Below are 20,268 nucleotides of genomic sequence, written 5' to 3' on the forward strand. Positions count from 1 at the left end.
GCAAACGCCACCCAAGAGAAAGTTTTGAATGTTTAAACAAAAAAAATGCACAAGTAGAAGAAGGAAGAAGCAAAGATTACAATTTATCATGCTCTACTCTTCTTCATCTCAGCATTAGCAGGAAAGAGAATTAAATAAAAAGCTATTAGGCTGAGAAAAATTGATTTAGTTCAGTTCATAGCAACAAAAACCGCTTAGATGTATCAAGCATTAGCTACTATCACAGTTATTTACTACAAAAAATGCAAGAATCTGGAAATTCGACAGTCGTAATCGCCACTGGCACTTGCATTTTTACAAACTTATTGTCCCTACTTAGTCTAAGTTTTGGAAAAATAGGAAACTTGGCGTTCTCGTTGTTTTTGGCAGCAATTTCGTCAAGTTTGCTTATCTGCCAACTAGCCATGAAGCTGTTGACGATCTGTTTCCCTGTGATCTGCGTTATCCTCTGACTGGGCAATATCTTATGTTTAATCATATATTTTTTCAACTCTATGATGTGCCTAGCACTCTCCGACCACCATCTTTTGTACTGAGACGTGGGCACTCGCATGTTATCTTGTTCTAGCTGGCATCTGCGACAGAGCTGAATATCGTGTGTTATATGAGAGAGGAAAGTGTGGGTGGGAGCGGCAATGCGATCAATCTGGAAAGGATAATTTTTTGTAAAATATAGGGTGATTTAGAGTTGTGGTGGCAAAAGCCTAAGGGGTATTCATTTCAACAAAATATCAAAAAAGTTCATATGAACATGAGTCCGGAAATGCCTCGTTTCCGAGATACAGGGTGTTAAATTTTAAGAAAAAATTAAGTTTTTCATTAATAGCTTAAAAACGCTTCAGCCGATTTGAAAGAATCTATCAAAAATAGTACATTTTAGTCTCTTGACTTTTTTCGTACCTCGTTTAGTTTTAGAGAAAAAAATACAATACCATACTTTGACACGTCTCTGAATTCGAGAAGGAAAAGTAAAAAAAAAACATTAAAAGAACTTGTCTTAGTATTAAAAATACAGGAATTTAAGATCTTGTCCACTCTAAAGATTATTTGATTTTGTGTGTTTATTGTAAACGTTCTGCATTTATTCGAGTTGCAATTTAACAACGTTAGTTCTTAAATTGCAAGAATTAAGCAATTAAGAACTAACGTTGTTAAATTGCAACTCGAAAAAGCAGGGGGTTGTCAGTTCGAACATTTGTTGTAATTTTGTTAGCACTTATTAATTTACAAAATTGTATTTTTGATGTGTACCTACTCTGAAGATGGGAAGTACTTAGAGAGATTTTAAAGACAAGTTCTTTTGATGTTTTTTTTACTTTTCCTTCTCGAGTTCAGAGACGTGTCGAAGTATGGTATTGTATTTTTTTCTCGAAAACTAAGCGAGATACGGAAAAAAGTCAAGAGACTAAAATGTATTATTTTTAGTAGATCCTTTCAAATCGGCTGAAGCGTTTTTAAGCTATTAATGAAAATCTCAATTTTTTCTTCAACTTTAACACCCTGTATCTCGGAAACGACGCCTTTCCGGACTCATGTTCATATGAGCTTTTTTCCATATTTTGTTGAGATGAATGCCCCCTAGGCTTTTGGCACCACGACTCTGAATCACCCTGTATAATAAGTCTAGATTTTAAAAATATTTGAAATTATAACTGACCAAATAAATATGAAATAATGCCCTCTTTTTCGGTCTTTTAGGCCGGTCCCACAACTTACAACATGAGATGTGTAGCAAAATATTACGAAGCTAATTAATTGAATTGAAACCGATTTCGCATAAGGCATTGCCCACCAGAACAACGTACGTAAATGTTGCACCATCACGGATCTCGCATGAAGTACAGAAATGTTGCTTTAATGACGCAACATTGGCGTATGTTGGTTTGGTGTGTAATACTTTGTGCGACATACGTTTAAATTTCATAATTGACTTGTTACAATGTTTTTAAGCAGTTTTCAACGCATATCTTGAATTCTTGCGTCTCATGCATCTCTGACGTGCGACCCATCATCATATAGGTAGGTATCCCATGTTCGATTGCAGAAGTTTTCCTGATTAGGGTCGAAGGCGTAACAACTTTTTTTTACCTTTCCAATTATCGTATTTTTCGGACGATAAGATGCACTTTTATTATTTATATATAAATTTGAAAATTTATAATATAAAATAAAATTTTAATTTAATAAAAAATTAATTAAAATTAATAATTTAAATTTAATATTATACTTTAAATTTTTATTTATTGTTAACATAACTCGTACTAGCAATATTCAGTTCATCTTCATTCTCGGTACTATCACTCATCTCGTTAATATCTCCGTTCGTATTACTTTTATCTGAGCTATTGTCGCTCCTTTCAAGAACCTCGTCATCTTCAGTACCATCTATAGCATTACTTATTCCACATTTTTAAATTACTTTATAATCGTCTCTTCTTTCACAGCTTCCCATGAATTTTTCACAAACTTCTGAAATTGTTGGTCGTTTCATACGTCCTTTTGCGGTGACATCATGATTTGGCTTTGCCATTCATTTATTCCACTCTTTTCACACAAAATTTTTAAATGGTTTATTGATAGAGGCATCTAAGGGTTGTAATTGGTTTGTGAGGTCTCCAGGAATGACTACTATTTCTGTATTCATTCTTTTCAGAAGCTTCTTGGTTGATTCTGTTGTATGCGCTCTGAATTGATCCCACACTAACATCGCAGGCTTTTTAAACAATGCGCCTGGTTTTGTCTATATCTTTTCTATCCATAATTTCATTCCTGTTTCATCCATCCAGCCTTTTTCTTGAACGTGAATAATAATGCCACTAGGAATTTCATCTTTTGGTAATGTTTTTCTCTTAAAGATTATGGACGGTAATTTTCTTCCGTCCAGGTAACAAACTAAAACTACAGTGTAGTGAATTTTTTCACGACTTTTTGTCTTAATCAGTATTAATTTGGTGCCTTTTGAATCTACAGCTGATTTGAAGGAACATCAAAAGCTAGAGGCACCTCATCCACATTCGCAATTTGATTAATCTCGAAATCATATTTCCTTCTCGCTGATATTACAAATCTGTGGAATTCCATAAGTTTAGATTCGTATTCAGCCACATTTTTGGGCTAGTGTGGTTTTTGTGCGTATATGTATTATCGGCCACAAAAGTGGTCGACTACGCTAAGGTTCAAAATCGCTTGACGCGTATTCCGAGCGAAGGCGCCTATCGCGAAGCGCTTATCAGTTCACAAAAAATGACCCACAGACCTAACAGACACGTTGTGTTGAGCGATAAATTTAGAATTTTACATCGAATACCAAGTTTGTCGGAATATTTTCAGGATGATAATTTCAAATAAATCAATTCGACTAGTAACTTCCCATCTCTCATTTAACAGTCAAGTGATTTCCATGTCGCAAAAGTTCTTTAGACAAAAGATGACATAAACGGCGTTTTTCGTAATGCGTACGTTAAAAGGGAAAATTTCTAGACACACTTTTTTCGGAAATACAGTACGATCGAGAGAAAATAAACTTCAAATTTATATAAATAAATGACAAAATTAAAAATAAACAATTCTAATAGCGGGTTACTCCCCCATTGGCGTCGATGACGTCTTGTAGCCTCCGGCCCATTGAACTCACAAGGTTTTTGACACAAGGGTGAACCTCTAACCGCATTCCAGATTTGGTTGCAATGTGCCACCAAATCTTTGGTAGAACGTTCATTATTATTGTGCCACCTTTGAACCATTAGGCCCCATAAATTTTCTATGGGGTTTAGGTCTGATGAATGTGCAGGCCAGGGAAGATTATTTATGTCTGGATGCTCGTGATACCAGTACCTCACGATGTTTGCGCGATGTATCCTACAGTTGTCATCAACATAATTAATGATAGGCATTTCTGCCACAGGATACAAAGTACGAACAGAAGGAAGCATAACTTCGTCGAGCATCCGAACGTACTCAATAGAATTCGCCCTTGTTTCAAAACTTGCCAGTTCGCTGGGACCATCAGCAGACATCCACCCATAGAAGTTAACCCGTATTCGGTCGGACCTTCTGTTCGATACAATATAGCGTTCATCGTACCGTGTATTATGAGGTCGCCATAAATGTAGCCTGCTGTTTTCGCTCGACAAAAAAGTTTTTTCGTCAGCAAAAATAGCATTTGCCCAATCGAAATTTAAATACTTTTGGGCAAATGCTAAGCGGGCCTGTTTATGTTGCTCTGTCAGTGCAAGTTTCGTTGCTGGTCGCCGATTATGAAAACCCTCTTTATGAAGAGTCCTTCGGGTGGTCTCCATACTTACATCCCAATGTACAGCGTACTGGGATGTTCGTCGGAAATCACATTCCCGAAAATCGGCGACCAGTTCCTGCCGCTGATCGTCCGATAACTTGGGGGGTCTACCAGGCCTGTTTCGCTGGTCTACGTGACCCTCGAACCCATGACGGGTGATCCAGCGACGGACGGTCTCCCTCTGAAACGAGATCAAAACTGCACGGGCACAATAAATTTTAAAAACCTTTGAAATTTGAGTTTCTGCACAGAAATTCTTCCTATAGTATAACACAGCCGACGTCTCACAGACTTTTCGCTCAACTCGAGCCCTGTATGTACAATTATTATCGTACAATATTAAAAAATCGCAAATTAGAGCAAAAGCGTTAATTTTAGGTATAGGGATGCTTAATAGTAATCGATTCAGAATTAAATTTAGATTCTAAACATATAAAAATATATGGGGTGTTCTATTTGAAATAAGCGACTTTTTTTGCCATCAAAGTTCTTTAAATATTACGGTTTTTTTAGATACCCTGTATGATATTTATAAAAACTTTTTACATTAACCTAATCTACCATACCCAGTTAACATGTCAGCAAATTTTCGTAAACCCAGCTTCAATAATAGCTGAGAATTTTACATTTTATAGAAATGGTGTTTTAAAAAGATTTTTCTTTTAAACCAAAATATCTTTAAAACGGTTATGTTTAGGTATAGGAATATCTAATAAAAATTTAATCAGCTTAATCACTAGATTCCAAAAATGCAAAAATATACTGGGAGTTCCATTTGAAATAAGGAAGTTGACCTCAACTTCCGGTATAACCGGAAGTGATATGACCTTCAAAATATTTTAAAAAAGTAGAGTGTATCTATATTAGTTTAACCCCCAAATATGAAAAATTTAGATTTGTTACAAGTACAAAAGTTTCTAATGAAACAGTTACGTGAATCACCCTGTATATACACAAAAAGGAGGATCCAACAAAAAGTAATCTAGGTCAAGTGTAACAAAAAAAGGTATCCGACCCACAGCACCGCAAGTGATTTTGATTTGAAACTGGTCGGCCACTTTTGTGGTCAATAGTACATAACCCACGTCTTTTCATAAATCTAAAGCACCAAGACGGTGATCCAGTGAAATCTAAAATTCCATTAGCAGTTGTCCATCTTTTTGCTTTAAAAATTATCATTTTCGTAGAAACAGATATTCCCATGCTCCGATTGTTTGTTACCCAATTTTTCACTTGTACTTCTAATTCTGGCCATTTTTCTAAGCGCAAACGGAATGTTTTCTTGTCTTTACTTACCAGTTTTAATTCTCTTTTTCTCCTCTTGTTTTCTCCATTCGCGAACCATTTTCTCTATTGGTGGTGGACCAAAATGTCTTTCTGCTGCTCTGTTTCCATATTGTATTGATCACACTTAGTTTATACCTCACGTTATATGAAAGTCTTTTTTGTTTTACGCTCTTTTTTTTTAAATTTTAGAATAAAAATCTTAAAGATTTATCAAAATAATTCAAATGAATCGTACAAAAACGCACATGATTACAGACTAGGCTTAATACTACCTATCGATGATCATAGATAAAGAGTGTAGGTAAATCGGTAATTCCCCCGCTTGTCTTGAGATAACTTGCGTCATACCTACCTTCAGTGACGTACCATATTTTTCGGATTTTAAAAGGTACCTCAAATTTAGGTTTATTGAAAAAAATATTTCAATGTTGTCTTCGAACCATAAGACGCATCCAAAATTTGAGTCCATTTTTCCATGTAAAAAGATGCGTCTTATAGTCCGAAAAATGCAGTAATCTAATTAAGTCTGACCAGTTGTAAAACCTTAAATTACCTCCGTTTCCTTTAGTTTTTTTCTGGATTTTCCTTTTCGGTCAGATTGGTCCTGCCTTCTCCTCAATGTTTTGCCCTTCGATTTTGTGGTGTGTTGGTTGGTGGTGCTTCCAAAAAGTCCTCGATTCTCGGCCATTTGGATCATGTATTTGTCATCCAAGCGAATAACTTCCTAAAAGCATTGGTAAGATTAAACGCTTTGAATGTAATGTAGATCCAATTCAACGTACTTTTCGTTGAATGAGTGATAGAAAACAACCCTCCTTCCTAATATTAACACACGAGTTTTCGTTTGGGCACAGGTTGGGTAGAGCAGGGGTAGTAAATATGTCCGTATCTGGTACCTTCAAGAATGCAACTTATCCAGGGTATTCTATAAGCTATATGATAGCTAAGGTAATAGATAACTGAAATGGTGAACGAACTTAGTTTTCTGTTTAAAATTTTGGTAGTAGCTGCGAAAGACGCTTGCGAAAACATACTCAAAAATTTGTCATGGAACTCATATACCTGACACCCTGTGTAAATGATTATTATAAAAACACATCATACCTCGATGCTTTCCAATAGTTTTTCTCTGGAATCCAACATGAATTTCTTTTGAGCTAAATCCATGGCTTCTGCGTTTGTAATATTTTCGCCAGCTTTGGTTACTTGCATATTCTCATCAATTTTAGAATCAATCATCTCCTGTAATTGATGCAAAGTCAATGAGACCTTACTTGATATTCATTTCATTAAAGTCTAATTATTTAAGTCTTATTAAATTTAGCAGTAAAATAACCTCCATGGGGTATCGACTTTCTATTATGTTTCCAACTTAACAGGAACCTTATTCTCCACTCAAATTTTATCTTGATCTGGTTTTATTACGCTCAATTACCTCATCGATCTGCAATTCGGATACGCCAGTTTTTCCCAGCAAGGTTGCATGTTGCAATTTAGCCATTCTATTGATATCATTAAGCGTTCTGTTGACCATTCCATCATTTTCAGCATCCAAGTCAGAGTGAGTTTCATACAACACAAATTGAATCTTAAAACACATTAAATCATTTTCAAAATAGTCTCAATTGAGTGGCAGAATCAACCTGAGGTCTCGACATAGCAAAGCGAAGAGTTTTCTTTTGCTCATCTAAGATATTCATTACTCTCTCTCTGGCTTCCATCGTCTCCCCTGATTCGGTTAAAATTTCCAGCATTGAAAGATCACCTCCTCTGCTACAAACCTGAAGCCAAATTATATGAAAATATACCTATAACGAAGTTTTGAAGTTTTTGAAGTATTTATAAATATTTGAGTCTGCAACATTCTGAAATAACGCATAGGGAAGAGGAAAGCACTGTGATTAGATTCTTAGCGGCACTATGCGCTCCCCAATCAACCCCCTTTCAATCCATGTGAACCTACTTCTCTCCTGTAAAACGGCCCCTTCTCTTTATAAAAGAGGGACTTTCAAGGTCTATTAGTTTACTAGCCACTAAACCCTTTGTCTGATTATCTTAATGAAAAGTCAGTGTTACGATGTGTGCAGGAATTTTCGGAAGTTTTAGAGTAGGTAACTCATCAGACCTTTCTAAAGAAAAACTTTCGGCAATTTTTAAATGGTTCAATGTCAATGGGACTATTCAGAAATTGGGGACTGACCATAGTGAATCTGAGGTGGAGGTTTATTGGACTTATAATTTTGATAAACCTTGAGAGTAAAGAAAAAACAAACACAATTTCTGTTAATCTTTCAAAAAAAAAAAGGAAAAAAATACCATTTTTGTCTGTTTATACTCTTATTTGCCACTACTGGCCGGATCGACGACTTAAATCTAATTTTAACTGATGAGTAGTAGGATGAAAGTCATAACTTTCGTCTTCGTCTAAGCTTGTACACCCAACAAAGATGGTTATATCACATGAAGTAGATTGCGCTGGTTATGATTTGCTGATATTGGCGCAGTGGTAGCAAATGAGAGTTTTAATGGCAAAAACAGGGCCGTTTAAAGGGTTACCATAAATTCCAAAGATTCGAATCCAAATAACAGCGATATATAGAGCATCGTTAGGTGAACTTTGCGAAAACCTACCAAATCGATTGGGTCCGTCACTGCTGAGTAGCTGTTTGGTGGAGTGGCAAATATTGCCACCACCTCCTCCATATATGAAGCATCGGCAGGGGTCTCGATCAGACGATCAGAAAAGATTTTAATGTTTGTTACACCCAGTTCCGTAAAATAAGTTTCGTATTCAAGTTTCCTGCAAAACTCCAAAGAGTACTTTTAAATTGACCAAAGAACATGTAGCATTAGCGTTAACCTTTTACCAGCGCTAAAAGCCATCAACTTCTTTATCTTTTCGTTTCTAACCAACAACATTGCCAAGTAAGCAGTGGTCCTAGGGGAGTTTATGTGAGTCTGAATTACACTCCCAGATAAGCCTAAGTCCATAAGGATTTTACCGAACGTCGCAGGTCCTCGGCAAAACGATTTATCCTGAAATTTCCTAATTTGAATTCATATAAATAAAGGAAACTCAGTACCTGAACAACCAATAGGTGATTTTTGATAAAATGGCTTTTTGATAGAGCACCTCGCATCGACGAGTGAAAGGCCATAATATAAGGACAGTGTTTGTCCCATTTAAACGTGGTTTTCTTAAGACTATCATTGTCGTTGCTCATGTTAAGTTGGAGGACCTTCGCGATCTCATTGGTTAATTCTTTGATGTTGCTAAAAACATTTATTTTTAGAAGCAAAGTTTTAGAAGGTAAATAACAATACTGACTCCACTTTACTGCAGTTGACCCAACAAGAGACGGGATTATTCTTTGCCTGCTCAATTACCCTTTCGTCTTTCAAATGGGAGGGCAGAAGTTCGTCCAGTGAAAGAGCGTTATGCTTTATCCTAAAAAGCATTTTGAGTTGTATCGGCACGCATTATGACTTACAATACCTTAATCTGGAAACTGCAGCTGCCAGTCGCACTCTCTGTGTCCACAAAGCATTTTCGGTGGAAGACAAACCAACTGATTCGAATAATTTCGAAGCGAGGGCTGCAACTTTAGCCTCGCGCTTCTTGAAGCCTCGATGGTACAAGTCATAAAACAGCAACCATACGTGATGAATAGAATCTTCCAACTAAAATTTTACAAAAGAAACTTAACGGTTTGGCATGCAACTCAGTTCAAATTCCATTGAAATATCCGATTTGGTTTAAAAAAGCTTTATTTTAGCTTTAGTTGCTGTTGCATGTCTAATATAACACCGGTGTAAAGCGAAAGGAAGGTATGAAAACATAGTGGGTAATTGCATGCAATTAAGTTGTGTAAAATATACAATATACAGGATGTTCGTTTCTACAGCAAAACCTTCAACTGCAACGTGGAGTTTAAGAATATGGCAGTTTAACGTTTGAAAAATTCGTATCAATCTCTTGAGATAACCGAAACCCTACCAGAGATTCCAATAGTGGAGCTCATGAAACAGGCACCTTGTATAACAGATTCAATGAAACGAAAATTGATTTTCATTGGTGTTATAGGTATAGTAAAAATATACTCCCATGATCAGCGTGTAAAAACTTCATAATGGACATGTTCTGCGATTTTCAAGTTATAGTTTGCACCAATGCATTTTACTCACATTCGAAAATCTCTGGAAAAATGCCACATCATTTAACGCCTGGGTGAGAATATTTTTATCTGCAAGACAATTTAGTTTCTACTTACAATTACAATTAGACTACAAATAGAGATTAAATAGAAACTCGTTGCAACTTACAGCGGAACACGTCATAAATCAACGAATAAACCCTCCTCATTTCTTGCTCATCTTCGAAATTTACCAACTGAGGTGGTATGGACAGTAAACAGCCGGCTTTAGAGATATCTCCCACCGTCCAAGTAATAGTGGACAAGAAGTTCTTGGGTTTAGGAATTCCAAGCTGTTGAGGTTCTGGGGAGCAAACTTCATTTTTCGGTAATATGTTCCAGTCGTGGAGCTTTACGTTTTTTGATTCTTCGTCTATAATCATGCTAAGGAAAGAAAATAGGGACATAGCGCAATGAGCAAATTAACATTGTGGATTTCAAAAATAATAATAAATAGCTATCTTTGGCTACCGCAGAGTTAGGTAGTAGGATTAGATACGCTTTCAAGAATTCGTAGAATCAGAGAGCTGTTTGGTCATCTCAAAACGATTGCATTCTGATTGAATTAAGTATACAGGATGTCCTCAAAGTTGAGTCAGTTTATTTTAACAGCTGGTAGAACTGGTAAAGAGAAGTCGGTTTACCAAAAATTGTTTATATAAAAGTTGGAGAATAAAGCAATTATTAACAATTATTTAGAAAAATTGAAATTTAAAAGAGAAGTTCGCGAACACTTATATAATGAGTTTTTTCATAGATGGATAGGACGGAATGGACCCATTTCTTGGCCTGCACGTTCCCCAGATCTAACGCCCTACGATTTTTTTTCTATGAGGTTATTTAAAACAGTTAGTTTATCACGATGGAGAAGTAAATAATGTGGAAGAACTACAACATCGCATTGAAAATACTTGTGATGTTATTCGTGGACATCGGGATTTTATTTTTGATGCGTGTAGTCAGTCATGGGTACGCCGAGCAAAACTTTGCATTAACCGAACAAATGGTGACAATGTTGAACAATTTTTGTAGAACAGAGTGCCTTTTACCGGTGAGCATAGCATAATTTTTAATTTTTATTGCGACTCGGAGTTTACAATTTAATATTATTAAACTTTCTTATTCTGCAAATATTATATAAACAATTTTTGGTAAACCAACTTCTCTTTACGAGTTCTACCAGCTGTTAAAATGAATGACTTAACTTTGAGAACACCCTGTATATGCCACTGATTTACTAGCATCTGAATGCCTCAGATAATAATATCACCTGAGGCATTGAAGCCTGATGCTATTTAAAAGCATTAAAAACATGTATCTGAATACAAGCAACAAGTAACAGTTTCTTAGCTTATGAGTAGAAAATTGCGGTATTTCAGCAGTCACATGACCAGTTTTGACTGGTTAGTCCGATTCCAACCGGTTAGTCAACCATGTGACATTCACTGCATAGCCGGTTATTATTACTATCATTAGCATTAATAATATTAATTTATTATTATTATTATTACTGATGATTATTTATAATTATTTCCCGCCGTTTTTGCCATTGATTCGCCTAGAGTCGCTCTGATTTTCTACTCGCATTCCAAACCTTTGGAATATATGGTATTTTGATGCGTTCTGTGTTTTAATCGATGTTTTTCACATTGCTGGAAAAGACAGAACAAAAGCAAGGTCAGAGACGGATTAAAATAAAACGCGAGAGAACTGAAAGTTTCAAAATTGAACAAAAAAATTAATTTTGAGAAATGACAGGCCGAACACAAAATCACTTTGGAGAGCTTGACCCTAGAAAAGGCAATAACCTATAGATTTATTGAATCATTTTACTAGTATTTCTATGTAAACTCTAATAAATTCAATATCTGAATAACTATACTAAGAGACACAAGGAATATATGTAGAAAAAAATTAATACTTAACATCTTGTATTTCACTAACGAGGTCTTTATGAACTGTTTTCATGGGAAGCCCTGACCACCTTTTTTGACGCAAATACTCCGTTGAAAATCTCTCACACTAATATTTGTACCTACCTCAGATGATATGATCATTAATGAACGATCTTTTTCCGGGATCATGATTATGTCATGCAATAATTACCATATCGGCTTGCGTATCACCTAAAAGCGTTAATATCTCCTTTCCATGTATTTCATCCCCCCAACCTTCATCATCCATTCATTATTCTTCATCAATCAGTTCTCTTTCATCCTCATCAATTGAGACATATTTTCCCCTCTCACACTTGACCTAAATCACGTCAAAAAAGACACATATGGGGAAAAACAGTGTTACGATGATTGAACCTCAAAATACGATCCCATCAGTGTCAAAAAAAGTCCATATAATTATGCTAATCATCTTTTTAAATTCCAGAGTGTAACTAGCGTTAACAAGAGTAAAATAATGTATAATGCAGGTGGAAACAACACGAAGTCTTCTCCTAGAAGACGGCATACACTTGACAACAAGCGTCGATGGTCCAGTTCGTTGGTAAACACTGTGAAAAAGTACCAAATTGATTTTCTTAGAGGCGGAGATCCTGAAGTGAAGAAACAAACACCACAGGATTACGCAGTCAAACCCACTTTTAAATTGGTCTTGGCTAAATACACAGATGGGTACTTTCGGCTGGGGAGTATAATTGGACGAAACAAGAAGATAAAAGTTTTCATCATTCATTTCTATCATACCAAAAAGTGCTTGTACGTGAAACCTATAGATATAATTTTCAATCATGGAAATCTCTTTGGAAAGAAAGTCACGTTCCACTTGCAAGGAAAACCAGTTGTGGGCATGGTGTACGGAAACAATTCCCCTGCTAACAATGGATTTCCCTCCATGTTTTATATTCGAAGGAAGAACAAGTGGCACAATATTCCCTTGAGAATGGTTTTTCTAACTAAAAAGCAATTCGACGAAATTAAACTGGACTCAGCTGCTTCTAAATGACCAAACAAACAGTGCACCAACGACCCGGATGTTGGGCAACACTTGCAATACTTCGAGTCTTCCAGAAAATCCCAGGAAGAAAAGAACTTTCATGGGAATTTGAAATTTCCTAAACCCATCATTATTCTCGATAAATGTCAATAAAAAGCTACTCACCTTAATTTAAGTAACTTCTGGTCAATCTCAAAAGCCATGAATATTAAGGGCGATTTAATGCGTATAAACTGTTGTATGGTCTTTATGCCACTGAGCCGCACAAGAAGGGAAAATTTATGATTCAACATTGCCACATGCAATGCCAATTAAAAGGCACGTAACGTATTATTATCGCTGCATGAATGCGTCTTCATGCCTTGTACTTTGGCCAAAATAGTTTAAAATTTAATAATGCAAGTTTAAGTTGGGGTGACAGTTGAAGCTTCTGAGTTGTGATCTCCTGTGTGTATAATTACTAGGAATAACTTACCCATCAGGAACTCCTCGTTCTAACAAACGTTGCTTCTCTACAAGTTTATAATAAATTTTCGCTTGCCAGGCATTATCACTGGGCAGGGTGAGCTCAAAGGACTCATCATCCATTTCGTCATCTTCATCTGGGAAGTAATGCTCAAGTACCTAAGAAAAGGCATGAAAACGACTCAAGGGATAATTCGCAACTAAACCCTATAGTTTCAGAAGCCAATTGCACAATAACTTTAGTTTTGACTGCAATGTAATAACCGTTCGTTTGATCATGAAAGTGAGTTCGGGAAAGTAATTTTATTTCGACTTGACACGTTTTTCAAATTGAATTTAAATGGAAGAAGCACAGGAGCTACAAAGTTGACATTTACTAGCCCTGCTGGTTCTAGGATGATGAAAGAAAATATTTACTCTTAAATCGAGTATGGAAGATTGTGAGCCGAATCAAGGAGATAAGCACTGACCATGACATCATAAGTTTTTGTCTCTATTAACATGTTCACTTAAATGGACGTGCAATGTGCCACATCATGGGCAAAGCTTATTTCCTAGACTACAGTTATTGTGTTAAAAAAATGGGTTAGAGGGGCTTCTAAGGACATCCCATAGATATCCGTAGCAATCCATAGGATAATCTATGTTTATGCCATTTATCGCCGAGTAGTACATCTTGAGGGCACATGAATGCGGATATTCACGTGTATCACATTGGAAGCTTACGAAAAGTGTTATACGTCCCACGTAGCAAAATCGGTACGAATAAGTGGATTGCTGCTGCATATCCCTTGAATTTTCGCAAATTACGGCAATAAGTAAGCTAAATATATTCTGGAGATGTGTTATCATAGTTCTTATCCATAGAAAATATCCTTGACCTAGAATTCCTGGATCAGACTGTTCGGAGAACTCTCAAGTGAACATGCTAAAATTATGTAATTTTGGAAAAATGTTAAAATAAGATTTAAATAGGATCCTTTTTTGATTACGTTTTGTTAGAATTCGAAAAGTTAAACATAGTAACGTAAAATTAACGTTATTTCATTGTGAGCATTTCAAGTGTTTCTTCTTTGTATATACTCTTTTTGCAACGTTGATATTTACGTCCATCATTTGAGAATATTAAGGTCAATTATGGTTTTTTCCAGCTCTGCATTTAATTAACTTGAACACCTCAAAGACCGGTTTCGATCTTATAAGATGTCGTCGTTGCGCCTCCAGGAAAATATCCTACCGGCTCCATCTGGCGTGCCCTTTTTATTGCATTTCCACCAAATCATCTTCTGAAATTATGCATGAAGTCGTAATAGACATTAATCTTCTTAGATTTTTCCTATAACTTGCATTTATCTTGGTGTAGTTCTGGATCGGCCCTGCGCACCTAGTTGGAACGTTGAGGATTTTTGATTTTTTTGCATTTACTACATCAATTTCAGCACCTATTGACAGACTCCTCTGCTGAGCAGAAACTAACCGATTCCAATACATTCATAATTCTCTAACCTTCTTCAAATTTGACATAGATAAATATCTGAAATTTCAGCTTTTCGCATTAAAGCGCCAGCCATGCAGATCAAATCAACTTTACAAATGTTTCACCGAAAAGAAAACTTAAACATTTTTATGGCGATTCCATTTAAAATACACAAGAAATTGTATTTTTTATTTTTTCAAATTGAACAGCCCATGGAAACTATCTTCTATAATATTGCCCATTACGACTTTCTTCAATCTGGAACGAACCGACAATTACTCTTATTACAAAAAATTAAAAAACGAATTAAAAAATAATTAATAAAATTAATTGAATCGGTGAGATTAGAAAGGGCACGAATCGAATTTTGTCAAAAAATGATATTACGTGTAATATTGTACCTTTGTACGTAGACGCATATATTAATATTATATATAAAAAGACATGACTTCTTCGGATCTAACGCTTGTCTATGGGAACTTTTAAAATATAATGAGCACAGAAACGGCTCCAGTCGGTGACTTATCCCCATTCTGCTTCCACACGAATACACTCAATACAGCGGAATTTTAATAAGCAGAATCGTGTTGTTTACTTTAAAATATAATAAACAATAAAAAAAATATATTTTTTTAATAAGGGCTGTTGAGAGCTAGAGGATTGTTTTGTTGTCAAAATAAATATTATATTATGTCTAATTCAGACAGTGATACCGACGTTGATAATAATGTATTAATGCGATAATAATATTATTAACAATACTTATCATTATTTTATTAATATTTTATTTTTGTTTTATTTGAGTGCAGAAAGGGCATGTGTCTCATTTTTAAAATTTTTTTCTCCTACTAGTCTGATTAACTAAATACATTTTTTCTTACTTTTAAATATCCACTGCACAATATTGTATGACTACAAATAAATTTACATTGCAATAAATAACTTTTACTTGTTCCGACATATTTTTTTTAAGTTCCTAAAACTATAAAACCAATGACTTACGCCCTTTCTGATTTCACCACTTCAATTATAAGCGAGTATAAAACTCTTGCCCTCCATCAGTCTAAAACATTCTTACTTAAATTCCAAAATTTTCGCAATTAAGCATAATCGAATTGAGTCAGATTTTTAATCTTGGCTATAGTAATAACATGTAAAATTTCGAATTTTGTAATGCAAGTTTACTTACCGTTGTCCAAATGTCAGCAAAGATATTAGTGCCCTCTCCCAAAGTACTGCTCAAATTTACCCATAGTTGATGATCTCTGGATGAAGAATCAACTCCCTTTAGTTTTGGAATGATTTCTTGCTCAATTTTAATGTCCTCCATTTGCTCAGTAATATTTTACTTTATTTTTAATGGTACATCTTTAAGAAGACAAGTCGTCTAAAATAAAAAATATTATGGTTTTAAGTGATTGAATGCAGGAAAAGAGTCAATACACATGTTATGAACCATTTACTACCGTTTTAATTGAGGTACATAAATATTGAAAGAGATAGAAGCATTTATTGGATATAGTATTAAGGAAGGTATATCTCCTTAAGGCCATTACTGATGCTTAATTCAAAATCAATAAGAATAGGTACCTATCAAGTTCATTTATTTAAAGAAAGGTTATTGCTTATTTCTCCATCACGCGAATCTAATAAAAACCCAAATAAATTGCGAATAACATAACATAAAGCCCTTAAATTATTCAAAGCACCTATTTCTACAATACAGTTACTCTTTCATTTTCTAGATCTTCCTATCTTTAATCGCAGTACTATTGTAGAAATGATCTAAATAAACAACTATCTTCGTTGGCAAATAACAACAAAACTACTTGTATTTAGCTTCGCGTGTTCAATAACGATAAGAAATTTTAATATATCGAATTCATAACTTTTTCTGAAAATAGAGGATTTGTATGGGTTGGAGATATTTATTTTACGGCTATCATGCGAGAAATAAATCGCTTTTCTGGCATATAGGTATTTCAGATATGTTTTTAAATTCATACTAAACTATGGATCAAACTATGCTAACCTGCATGTCTGGTTAAAATTTATAGTATAAATTCGCATTTAACAGAAATAAGAATGTTTTAAAAACGCCGAAGAAAATTCAAATGCGGGCTGTTTTGGCGTATGCTACAATTTCTCCTTGGTTAAATTTTTACTAATATACAGGATGTCTCTAAAAGGTGCGGAAAAAATGCTAATACAAATTCCTGAAGCTAAAATATTATGATCTAACTCAACTTACCTCAGTCCAAAAGTGGATGATTTCGGAGATATAGAGTGTCAAAGGTTCAATTTTGTTTTAGTTTTTTATAAATATATTTTTTAATAACTGGTATAATGCCACAATATTCGGCTAGGAGTGAAAAATTGAAATCTGCTTTTATTTTCATTGTAAAATTTGGAGGACGCCATTTGCAGTACTTTGCGCACATTTAAAAGGAAATAACTTTTTTGAATCACACTGTATTTTACTTTTAAATAAGATTTCTTATTCTCCAATGTCTTTTACCTAAAAAAAGTATACCTAATAAGAATTGATTTGAGCAGGCGTTTTTGGGATATCTGGATTGAAAAAAGTTATTTCGTGTATAGCCAGGTCTAAATTATTGTAATAATGAAACACAATTTGAAGCAAAAGCATTATAATAAATTAACTATTACTAAAAACTGACTGGAGTCAAATCGAATCTAAAACCATTCGACCATTATTTTGATCAGAATAGGAAGAATTACAATTTATCTTTTGGTAGGGGAAATTCCCGAAAAGCCTCTGATTGTGAGCGGTGTTGTTGATGTTTTTGATACTTTTTTGCTTTTTTTCCGGTGTTTATGTTTTAGATTGCGAGTAGTACTGGAAAATCGTGAAATTGAGAATTAGCAAGCACCGATGAATTGTCAAAGAACTTGAAAATTACATTTTCGTCATGGCCGTACAGTATACCAATGAAAAAATGACCGATATGTTATTGGTTTTTGGATATTGCCAAGGAAATTGTTTATAATCTTACAGAGCGAACAGTGAAAAATTTCCGAATCGTCGCTTACCAAATTAAAAAACTTTCGCGGTAGTTGAAAGATATCTTCATGAATTGGGTAGGTTTGCGCCTTTTTTCTATTAATTATGGTCGCCCACGTACGGTAAGAACTCCAGAGGTTGAGGAAGATATTTTGAATCGGATTGAAGAAAATCCAAAACTCAGCAGCAGATGATTGGGCTTAGCATTAGGGGTAAGCAAAGATACTGTTAATAGGGTGACCAGAGAACAATTACTGCATCCATTTCATGTTTAATGTGTACAAGATCTTTTACTCCATGATTGCGAATCACGTCTAGCTTTTCAAGATCCAAGAAAACAAAAATCAAGATATGAAATTTACACGAAGAATTTTATTCACAAATGAAGCCTGTTTTACACGGATAACTAATGTGCACAATGAACATGTCTATGCTGGAGAAAATTCTCATGCGACTAAAGTAACCCATTATCAGTATGAGTTTAAGATCTATGTGTGGTCCTATCATTTTACTACCTCGACTAAATGGCGAAAATTATTTGGAACATCTGCAAAATGAATTACCAGACTTATTAGATCCCCTGCTTTTCGAACCTTGCGAAAGAATGTGGTTTATGTACGACGGTGCTCCTCCACATTTTACGTTAAACATATATGATTATTTGAACAAACATTATCCAAATAGATGGATAAGTAGAGGCAATGATGCGCCCACAAATTGGCCAGCTCGATCTCCTGACATGACCTCGACTGATTACTTTCTATGGGGAACTTTGAAAACCCTTACGTATTTTAGGCCAGTAGATACAGAAGATCAATTAAGGAGACGTATTCAAACTGGAATTGACGCTTTGAAAAATGATATCGAAAGGCTCCAGAGAGTTCAATTTAATTTTTTACGACGTATTAATTTTTGTGCACACGGAAATGGAGGTAATTTCGAACACTTGTTAAAAACGTTTATTTTTAATTAATTTTTTGTTATTGATAAATCTTTTATTGACTGTTTTTACTAGAGAATTAAATTAACAACACATTTACTTGTTTTTGTCATTTTTGGTGTTATTCTTGTGACAATGCAATGCAATTGTGAGTTCGTGTAAGAAATCAAAAATGTATATCCAAATATCCCAAAAACGGCTGCTCAAATCAACTCTTATCAGGTATACTTTTTTTAGGTAAAAGACATTGAAGGATAAGAAATTTTATTTAAAAGTAAAATACAGTGTGACTTAAAAAAGTTATTTATTTTTAAATGTGTGCAAAGTACCGCAGGTGGCGTCCTCTAAATTTTACAATGAAAATGAAAGCAGATTTCGATTTTTCGCCCCTAGCCGAATATTGTGGCAATACACCAGTTATTAAAAAATATAGTTATGAAAAACTAAAACAAAATTGAACTTTTGACACTCTGTATCTCCGAAATCATCCACTTTTGGACTGAGGTAAGTTAGATCATCATATTTTAGCTTCAGGAATTTGTAGGAGCATTTTTTCCGCAACTTTTAGAGACACCCTATATATTTTAAAAGCAATTAATTACCAATCACTTCCTATTATCGCAGACCCTTTTTGATCATACTAAACAGTTTTTTGAAGTTAGGTAGATTTCACCAATTTTTTGCAGTTTCAAAATATATTTACATTTGAAGTGCAAACAGAGACATATTGTGTTTTTGATTATATCAAAAAATGTGTAATTTATTGCCAGACAAGTTCTAATCTATTCCGTATAAATGCCCAAACTCGTAATGGACATTTTATAATCATCACAAACAAGACGTTCATTTTATTTTTCGTCGAATCTCGGTTTGCAAAACACAGTGATGAAGCAAAACTCAACTAATACATTGACATTAAAACTTCAATACATGGCCATTGTAATAATTAGAGCCATGACCTTTGGAAGTTTGTATTCAAGTTATTGTCGCGACGTTCCATGGAAGTTAATTTATTTTAACCGAACTTTGTCAAGGTTGTTAAATGGTGTTTATTACGACTGTATTAAATCTCTTGTGTTGAGTACAATTCGACGATTAACAGCAATTGCAGTGCAGGAAATAGTCATTTACATAATTTAGCTGTACAAGGAAAGTAGCGGTGCAACAGACACAAGTAGCATCAGCTCAGGTATTATTGGAATCGTGAATTTAACACAGACCCTGAAAATACCAAGAAAGGCAATAAAAAAATGCCAAGTAATCTTCAGCAGATAGCGGATAGGTACCTATAAAGGTGTGTATTACCGTAAATGACCACAAATATGTATAATTTCATTTAGAACACACATCTATTTAGTTTATTACTATTTTCGTTGTTTAAAATTTATTTTCTTAAATTATGAAAGAGATCAATATTACTCACCTGCTTCAAAATTGGGCAGATCTGCAATGTTAATTTAGGAAAATTAAGCCATCCATGTAATACGAAAAAGAAGATAACGCTTGATTATTTACTTGTAATATACGAATAAATTGGCGTAATTGCGGCAACTTTTAGGACTAAATGTAGGGGGCGATCCAGAAATTCTGGAGCGTCGCACGTGATGGTATTTATTCACTGTCGATCCCAACACCTGT

At 34.8% G+C, this 20,268-nt stretch overlaps 1 protein-coding gene across 1 annotated transcript; it reads right to left on the reverse strand.

Annotated features, from left to right (window-relative positions):
* Positions 1–154: 154 nt before the first annotated feature.
* Positions 155–16,044, reverse strand: LOC136417437 (uncharacterized). The gene is made up of 15 exons (XM_066403118.1): positions 15,855–16,044; positions 13,199–13,347; positions 9,905–10,158; positions 9,767–9,825; positions 9,078–9,262; positions 8,910–9,029; positions 8,665–8,854; positions 8,442–8,617; positions 8,213–8,381; positions 7,225–7,362; positions 7,017–7,169; positions 6,686–6,823; positions 6,364–6,477; positions 6,135–6,305; positions 155–646 (listed from the first exon to the last, which is right to left on the reverse strand). Exons 1-15 carry the CDS (start codon positions 15,993–15,995, stop codon positions 227–229), a joined length of 2,577 nt encoding a protein of 858 aa, XP_066259215.1. The 5' UTR covers positions 15,996–16,044; the 3' UTR covers positions 155–226.
* Between the last annotated feature and the right edge of the window lie 4,224 nt (positions 16,045–20,268).

The sequence above is a fragment of the Euwallacea similis genome, chromosome 28, assembly GCF_039881205.1.
Source record: "Euwallacea similis isolate ESF13 chromosome 28, ESF131.1, whole genome shotgun sequence".
NCBI classification, from domain to species: Eukaryota; Metazoa; Arthropoda; class Insecta; order Coleoptera; family Curculionidae; genus Euwallacea; species Euwallacea similis.